General features: G+C 40.8%; 1 protein-coding gene across 1 annotated transcript in view; it reads left to right on the top strand.

The window, feature by feature from the left end:
• The window catches only part of MYT1 (myelin transcription factor 1), a 190,148-nt gene that overhangs the window by 163,153 nt on the left and 17,140 nt on the right, over positions 1-9,855 (top strand). The window contains exon 18 of the mRNA XM_027850027.1: positions 3,510-3,731. Within this exon, the coding sequence (XP_027705828.1) occupies positions 3,510-3,731 (222 nt within the window). The remainder of the gene's footprint in view (positions 1-3,509; positions 3,732-9,855) is intronic.

Genomic DNA, 9,855 nt, shown 5'->3' with positions numbered 1-9,855 from the left:
CACACACACACACACACACACACACACACACACACACACACACACACTGTCCACATCATCCAATCAATGAAGCAACAGTCTTTGTTGGACATATACTGCATGTTCCAGGGTGTTCCAGATACCGAAGGAGGTATAGGAGATTTAAGGCACGTTATTTACCTTCCAGGAGTATACAATAGAGTTAGGAAGGCAAAAATCACTGGTAGGAAAGAGGGATCAATGCAAGACTAACCTATATGTACCAGCTATAAGTCTAAGTCCAGGAAAGAGACATCAGCTTGGACTGGAGAATCAGAAAAGACCGGATGGAGGAAGTGAAACTTAAGCAGCCAAGTAAACAGTCTCCCACACACATTATTTTACCAAAGAAGATGTTTGATAGGCGTAATATGGCTTTGTATCATCATCATCACATTTAATAATTATAGTATCTGAGCCTCAGAGGTGTTTGTAAGGTAATAGGACTTAAGTCTGGAAGGGGCCTTAGAGGACATTGAGTTCAACAATGTCATTTTACAGATGAGGAAACTGAGGCACATCAAAGTTAAGTAACTTGTTTAAGGTTACACAGATGTTAAACATCAACATCAGTCACCAGGAGAGTCAGTTATTGTCACTAGCCTGAGGGTAGATTCTCTGATTTCACAGATTCATGACTTCAAAGATATAGACTTCTTTTTTTTTTCTTTTCTTTTTCCTTGAGACTAGGTCTCTCTATCTCCAAGTGCAGCAGCCACTCACAGGCCAATCCTAATGCTTATTGGTCCAGAAACTTTAATCTCTGCTTCCCACTTAGGCTGGTTCACCTCACTTAGGCAGCCTAGTGGCCCTCTACTGGGGACAAGGATCATCATATTCGTGCCTGACTTCTCTGATCAGGACACATGAGCAGCTTTTGCCCTACCTCATCTCAGAACTCAAATGATCCATCAGCTTAGCCTTCTCCAGTAGCAGAGATTACAGGCACGTGCTACCATGCCCAGCAAAATTGTGGACTTTCAAGCTAGGAGTGACGTTAAAGGTCATAGGATTATAGATTTAGAGATAGAAGGAGCTTGGGATTATCTAATCCAACCCCTTCTTTTACAGCTGAGGCAACTGAGATCCAGAGAATTTCAGTGACTTGACCAAGGTCACACAGGTAGTAAGTAGCAGAATTAGATTTTGAACCCAGGTCCTCTCATTCCTGATCCATCTCTCTTGAGATGTCGCCATTCAGAGAAATTGATGGGGGGGGGGGGAATCGTTTTCCTGGTGTTTGCAATTCTCATGTCTGTATAACTTTTACTTGATGTCAACTTTCTAAGGTTTATCAGCCTATTTCTCAAATTATACTGTCATTTCAAATACCATCTAAACTCTTGGGCTTCTAAATCAGAGACACAGAGGATGATGACCAGCAGCTGCTAAATAAAAGTCTCCAGATCTCAGGAACCTTAAGCTCTTCCTGGGGCTTTTTGCAAAGCACCACCAAAGGCAGCTTAGTGGATAGAGCATTGGGCCAAGAATCAGGAAAATCTGAGTTCAAATCCGACCTCAGACACTCACTAATTGTGTGACCCTGGGCAAGTCACTTAACCTCTGTTTGCCTTAATCCAATGGAAAAGGAAATTTTCTTTTCCAAGAAAACCCTACACAGAACCACAAAGAGTCAGACACACCTGAACATCTGAACAACAACAACAAATTGGTGGTTTACATATGAGACAGCTGAATGTTATTTCTCAGGAGTGTCCCTTGTATGCCAAGTCTATCTTAAAAATCTGTATTTACAACTTTTCTACAGTGTGCACTTTAACACAAGAAATAGAATCTGAATTTACATATATACGCTACTGGACTGTCCTATTCTAACTCTAGCTTTGATGTGATGGATGGAGTTGATATTAACCAGAGCATTTGTTCCATAGTATGTCTCCTTGGCTCCCTCACACAGTTCTTTCCCTGGAGTGCTGGGATTACCTTGGCAGGAGAGGTTCCCTCTTGTAGTACACATCGGCTTTGTGACTCCTGCTGATCCCATTGTCCTGCCTCTGATTTCACTTTCTACCTTCCAAGACATTCTCTTTCTAATCACAGAGTCCCGTGGTCAAGGGGAAGGCTACCAAAGCCATATCCCATCCCAACTTTCTTTTCCCACCTAATAAGGACAGGACCTCTTCTAGTCTCTGTATTTTAAATACAGCTATTCAGGGATTTGAAGGTACTGAGGTCAACATTGAAATCACACAGATGAGTATCAGGCAGCAACTGGGCTTTATTAGCACCTCTCCTGAGTACTGGAAAGATCTGTGGTATGGACAATGGTACGTGGCTCCCTCACTATCTAGGAATCAAATCCAAGCTAAAGGTTAGTAAGTAGACTAGTAGTATCCTGGGAAAGCAGCAACAATAATGAGAGCTAACATTTATTTTAAAATTTTACATATTGTTTTACTTGATCCTCATAATACCCTATAATTTAGGGGCTCGTATTATCCCAATTTTATAGATGATGAAAGGGATTAAGTGAATTGCCCAGGGTCACACAGCTAGCAAGTGTCTGAGGCAGGATTTGAACTTGGTTCTTCTTAACCCCAAGTCCAGGATTGCATCCATTTTGGCTATTTTTGGCTGTTATTACCTTCAGGAAGGGACATTTGAAGGTCCCCATGCCCTCCAGAATATATGTATTTGGTGTAAAGGTTCCAGAAATTTTATAAAGGAGAGGATCTGAAAAAATGAAAGGAGCCTGTCAGCTGTCTCCTTAGGTAGCGGTCGTGTGTTATTCAAAGAAATGGTGAGCAGGGATAGAGATAGGAGGTCACACAAAGTTGGGGGGGGCAATCTTCATAGGATCATAGATTCAGTGCTGAAAGGGACGTTAAAAGGAGTGAAGCCCAAGTTTCTCATGTTATAGATTAGGAAACTGAGGCACAGAGAGGTTAAGTGACCTACCCAGGTCACACAGCTAATGATTTTCTGACATGGGATTTGAATTCAGGTATTCCTCATTCCAAGTGCAGTGCCCAATTAATATTTTTTACTTGGAGCCTTTCATCTCTGCCAGGCATAACCTCTTAAGACTCAGGCATCTTGATATCTCTGCTGCTGAGATTGCATGGTGCTGTCAATAGGGTGCTGGACTTGAAGTCAGAAGAACCTGGGTTCAAATTCCACCAAATTCCACTTCAGACATTTATTAGTTTTATGCTTCATTTAACTTTCCTGTGCCTTGGTTTCTTCATCTACAGAAAGGGGAAAGGTAGATTCAGTGGGCTCTATGGTCCCTTCTAGCTCTAAATTTATGATGTTATGATCCTCATGCTAGGTGATAAGAGTCCTGTTCTAGAGACAGAAATGGCTAATTCCCAAGTACATTGCTGTGCCCACTTATATTTGTGCCTTACTTGTCTCATTGCCAGGAAAAATCATGTTTTTCCCCTCCTTAACAGCAGGAGTTATCTCCCATTTTACCTGCTTCCTTTTCTTCTAATTTTTGACTTTTTTTTTCTTTTTGGGGGGCATAGGTGTCCTGTTCCAGGCTGTGTTGGCCTTGGACATATCAGTGGCAAGTATGCCTCCCATCGCAGTGCATCCGGGTGTCCACTGGCAGCCCGGAGGCAGAAGGAAGGATCACTTAATGGTTCATCATTTTCCTGGAAATCACTGAAGAATGAGGGGCCCACCTGTCCCACTCCTGGCTGTGATGGCTCAGGTCATGCCAATGGGAGCTTCCTCACACACAGAAGGTAACGACTCACCTACAGTCAGAGCACACTATGCTGCTCTCCATTGACTCTATGAGAGAGGAAGACTACGTATGTGGGGGAGGGTGAAGGGGGACAGAAGGAAAGCAGGATCATGCAAGTCAGGGATTAACACCAGCTGATCTGTCTGTCTAGGTGTGCAGCCACTCACGTCGACATAGAAACAGGTGGAAGAATACCATGGGGGTCTCAGATCTTTTCCTTTTCTCTGCAGAAATAAGCATCAGTTTCTCAAGGGTAGAACTCCTTCTTTATTCCACAACTGATGACAATTTGAGAGCAAATAGCCATAACTGGCCTGGATGAAGCTATAGAAAATTACAATGGGTTTTGTGAGGCAATGGCATTTTTCATCACCTGGCATCTGCTCATGGACATAAATCATTCTTGATTTAGAAGTGTACACTTTACTGGACTTTCAAATTCTAATGGAAAATATTGGATTGGATAAAGCAAGAAGGGAAAAAAAGCCCATAGGCCAATAATCTCCCTTTTTTACTCAGAAAACATGATTTTCTCCATAGTGCTTAGTCTCATTTTGGGTCACTTTCTAGAGCAGTCCTGAGGACTTCCTATTTTCCAATATTTCCCAAGAGCACATGTGCTAAGATGCTTTCCTACCTCAATGCCCAGTCTCCCTTAGTGCACAACTCTTTAACAGAGCTCTTGTACATTGAGAACAAAGGCAGGGGGATTCCTGAAAAACTTTGAGGTTAACCTTTTCATATTGTCAAATTTGCCTTTCTGTGACCAGTTTAAGCTTCAGAAGAAACCAAGAGACTATCAAATGATGTAAAAAGGAATTCTGGGTCTAACTTTGATCACTACTTTTTTTTAATCTCACTTTCTCTATCTATAAAATGGGCATAGTCACATTTGTTACTGCAACCTGCTCAGCTCACAGAGATTTCATGCCATGATATGATTTATTGTTGGTAATGGTGCTCAGTTTTTGTAGAAAGAAACTATATAAGTACTAAACTGTTGACAGGAACTCATATAAATATTTAAAATTTTGGGACGTTTTAATTAATAAGATACAGTGATTCCTAGAAACCTCTTTCTGAGTTAGTTTTCCCTTACTACAAAACTCTTTGGGGTGGTTTTTAAATTGCAATATTATATGCCTATTAACTGTATTCCCCATGTCACCAACTACTGGAAACAGACCTAGCTGTTCTTTGATTTCCTTATTCCTTTACTCATTATCTACTAACCTGATGTCTAATATGTAGTAAGCATCTAGCAATCTGCTATTTAATTCCTTAAATGATGTAAAGTTAAATCATTTGTGATGAAGAACATGAATTGTAACTTCAGAAGAAAAGTTTTCTTTACATAGACTTTCATGAAAAGTGGCGTATTCAATGCCAGCATAGAGAATGCGCTTCCCAGGCTCTCCAAGTCCCCTTGTGCTCACATGGATTGATAACTTCTTTGTGACTGTTTCTCAGTTAATACCATCTCACTGGCAAGCATTCATTTTCATTTGAAAGTGCCGTCTTAAACAGCCCCTCCCCAGCTTGATTCAATTGCTTTTGTTTTTTAAAAAGTTTTTACTGAAGCAGAAAGATGTAGCCCCCCTATATATCTGCATGGGATGAAGCTCTCTTCCTTTACTCTATTCCCTGTTGAAGTGAAAACTAAGAAAGACCTTAGCTTAAAAAAGGCCAAGGTCTCTCACTGCATCCTGGGCCATCTCCAGTTGTCCTGATCTATATCTGGCCACTGGACCCAGATGGCTCTGGAGGAGAGACTGAGGCTGGTGACTCCCTCACTTAAATCCAATCCAATTGCAAGTCATGGCATCATCTTCCTGATGTCATAGTCCTTTTCAAGAACAAAGTACAAACCATACACAATCCTGTTAAAGTAGGGATGTTCAAAGACCAGAACTCAGGATTTCTCAGAGGGCTGAACATTCTCCTGGGAGAATATAGTTATCCCTTCCATGTTGCGACTTTCCCCATTGCAGTTTCAATATGTCACAGATCAGCATAAGAAACTAAATGGGAATTTGTGGGGAGTTTTTCAGAAGCCACAGATGACATGAGAAGGCCAGCAGACAACACAGAGCCTATGACCAAATGCTTAATACAAATTTTATAATATGGTGCTGTAAGCACCGCATAAAAGAAAAAGAAAAAGAAAAAATTCAGACTTCTTCTCTGGTACAAAGAGGGGGCAGTCAAAAAATTTTATGTGGATTTTCCAGATTGTGGGGGTGCTGTGCCCCTAACCCCTATGACATGGAAGGGATAATTGTAATTTGAGATGAAGGGGCTAGTCCAGATTCTGAGTCAAATAACGTGCAGACTCTCAGGGATCTCCATGGGATCAAGCTCAGTGTCTGAGGACATTCTCACTGGATCTGGGATTGGACTTCCAGCACAATCCCTCAAGAACTGAGATCAGACCCTTTGGGCAAACTCATAGGAGTCAGGTTCCAGTTCTAGTCACACGAATCTGGCTCTGATCCTCAGTGAGTTCTTGTTAGGATCAGTAAGGCTCTCAGGGCAGTATCACCATAGATTCATAGTGCTGGAAGGGAGCCCAGAGGTCCTTCCCTGGAAAGGAATCATCCAATCTCTGCCAAAACATAGAACAACATGATCTAGAAAAAGTCCCAGAGCTCCAAGAAGTAAAAAAGCAGAATAGGGAAAGTTAAGTCTTATAGAATAAAATGAAATTTTGAACGCATCTCTATTCCTTCCTCATCCCTTCTCTACTTCAAAAATTGGGACAACATTTGTCAATCCCTAAGCCAATAACATATCTCCCATCTTCCATCTCTGAGAAGAAATCCTCAGTTTCTAAGCTAATGCTTAGAAATTATATCCAAAAATCCTTTCAGTACCCTAGGATCTAGTTCATCCACCTTGACCTTTTGACTTGAAGTAATTGAAGGCAGCCAGTGCTCTCTGGGCTTGGATTTCAATTTCCTGTTAACCATTTTTGTTATCTCCTTCTAAGTATGAAGATCATTCTTCTTGGTAGATGCAATAGAAACAAACATCCCTTATCATCTTCCTATTTACCTCAAGAAGCATCTCTGTCCCTTCCTTGATCTTTCTTCTGGTCCCAACGTTACTTTAAAAAAAAGTGCCTTGTGTCATCCTTAGTATCCTTGGCTCAAGACAACAGAGAATCTTTGAGTTGGAAAAAGCTTGAAAGGTCACCTAGCAGAGGTGTCCAACACTAGGCATGCAGCAGCGGCCACTATACTTCCAAGTATGCCCCAAACCAGATTAAAATGTAATTGGGGGGGGGGGGGAAATAGAGCATTGACCCTGGAGTCAGAAGGACCTGAGTTCAAATTCGGGCTCAGACACATAGCACTCACTACTTGTATGACTCTGGGCAAGAGTCTGGGAATCTTGTATGACTCCCCTGCCTAGTAGAAACCCATCTCACTTTAGGATAATTTTTAGAAAGTATTTCCTTACTTTAAGCTGAAATCTGTCCCTTTGTAACTTTTACTCTCTGTTCCTAGTTTTGTCCTATGTAGCCCAGAAGAATGAATCAAATCCCTCTTTCATATGTGAGCCCTTCAACTCCTTTAAGACAGTTATGTCCTCTAATTCTTTCATGCAGGCTAAATGCCTCTAGTTCCTTCAACATAGCTGTCTGTGACTCAGTCTTCAATCTTCTGCTCACCTCATCTGGACATGTTCCAGTTTGTCAACATCCTTCCTAAAATGTGGTGCCTGGAACTAAACCCTATTCCCTATTTGCACTAACCCAAACGAGGGGATTTTACCCTTCCTTATCTCAATGCAGCCTAACATCACAATAAGGGTCATTTAGTTTTTTGGTACTATTTCACACTGTTTATTTGTACTGAGATCTCAGTCTGATCAAACACTATTTTATTTTTTTGACATGAACTGTTGCCTAGCACTGTCTCCCCTAACCTACACTTGTTACTTATACTTACAAAATGAATCTATTGATTTGATAGATGGAGCACTAGGCCTAAAATCAAGAAGACCTGAGTTCAAATTCAGCCTCAGACCCTTACTAGCTATGTGACCTTGGGCAAGTTACTTAACTTCTATCTGCCTCAGTTTCCTCAACTATAAAATGGAGTTAATAATAGCACATACCTCCCTGGATTATCCTGAGGATCAAGTGAGATAATGTTTATAAAATGCTTAACACAGTGCCTGACATATAATAGGCACTATATACATGCTAGCTATTTTCATCATCGTCATCATCATCATCATCACCATCATCATCATCATCATTATCACCACCATCATCATTATTATTTTTTAACCTATAAGTAAGATTTTGTATTTATCTCTACTAAATTTTTTCCTTATTAGATTTAACTTATCAATCTACCCTATTGAGATCCTATTGGATTCTGAATCTGTCATACAATATATTAGCTTTCCCTTCCAGCTTTGTGTCATCTGAAATTTTGAAAAGTATGCCATAATTACCTTTATCCAAATTATCAATAAAAACATTAAACAACAAAAGGTAAAGAGAGATCACAGGAACACTCTATGAGAGACCTCCCTCTAGGTTGATATTGACCCATTAATAACAACTTTAGGGGTCTGGCCATTTGAACTCTGGTTCTAACCCCACTGAGACCACATCTCTCAACTTTGTTCATAAAGATGACATGAGGGGGTTTATCAAATGTTTTTCAGGAATTAATCATTTTCACAATCTTCATCTTTAGTTACTTATTCCCTTCTATATCTTGCATATGTCCTATTAAAATCCTAGCTGGTTGATTATTTATCTGTTTAACAGCGTTTCAATTCTTAGATCATAGAAATCAATTGTAACTGCATCATCAGAACTTCATTCTTAAAAGTCTTCGATAGTATTGAGATTCAGCCTCCCTATTCTCCTGAGCTGATTTACCCTTTAGTGTCAGGTCATAAGGGCAGCTAGGTGGCTCAGTGGTAGAGTGCTAGGCCTGCAGTCAGGAAGGCTCATCTTCTTGAATTCAAATCTAGTTTCTGACACTTGCTAGTTATATGACCCCAGACAAGTCACTTAACCCTGTTTGCCTTAGTTTCCTCATCTGTAAAGTGAGCTGGAGAAGGAAGGGGTGAACCACTCCAGTGCCTCTGCCAAGAAGATCCCAAATGAGGTCACTAGGAGTTGGACACAACTAAAAATGACAGAACAACTGAACTTAGATCATAGGAAAGTCCCTGTCCTTTCTTCCAGCTCTGAAATCTATTCTCCCAAAGTTGAGATCTAATACCCATTAACTAGACTATATCTGATATTCTCCTTGTTTATCATTAGTTCTGATGACATGATCATTGCCTCCCAAGGTTCCTTTCATCTTTTCTTTACCAACTAGTTCTTCCTTATTGACCAGAATCAAGTCCAGGATAGCAGTGTCTCTCACCATGTTCTTAAACTTTAGAAAGATGAAACCATCAGCAAGGCGTGAACTTCAGCTGCTCTGCATTTAGCCAAGAGAAACCTCCAAGAGATGTTTGAAGAGTTGAAGTCATAAAATGCTGAGAGTTAGAGCTAGAAGAGTGGTGGAGGTGAAATTGGAGCTCAACTTTTCTGCTTCCCATTCCAGAGCTCTTTTCTATTATATCACATTGCTTATGGTCCTCCAAGGTCAATCTACCAGGATGATCTCAGAGTTGGTTGCAGCCTAGGACTGTAACCAGTACTTGAACAAGACTACCTTTTTGCCTGCTATTACCCCTAAAATGATACTGCCTCAAACTGATTTCTTGGGGGTACCAAAATATCAGCTGCCAACTCTTCTTGCTTACTCAGATTCTGTTGTATTTCCCTGACCTTGCTCCATTCACCCACTATCCCTCCCATCTACCAGGCCATTCCTGCCAGGCTTAAACTCTCCATCACATGGGCACCTGAATGGACTCTCCCTTCTCAGACCACTTCCAAAACAAACCATCTCAAACCAAACCATTCCACTCAATTATTCTCACACATTCCCCATAACCAGAACTCTCTTTTGCATGCTGCTCTGGGCAAACTGAGATACAGAAATGTTAAGTAACCTGTAATAAGTGACAGAGGTGGGATTTGAACCCAGCTCCTCTGACTCTTTTTTTAAAGCTATGAAACTTTCAGTTTTATTGAT

This window comes from Vombatus ursinus, unplaced genomic scaffold (assembly GCF_900497805.2).
Source record: "Vombatus ursinus unplaced genomic scaffold, bare-nosed wombat genome assembly UNPS02000580.1, whole genome shotgun sequence".
NCBI classification, from domain to species: domain Eukaryota; kingdom Metazoa; phylum Chordata; class Mammalia; order Diprotodontia; family Vombatidae; genus Vombatus; species Vombatus ursinus.
This window is presented reverse-complemented; position numbering and strand designations above follow the sequence as displayed.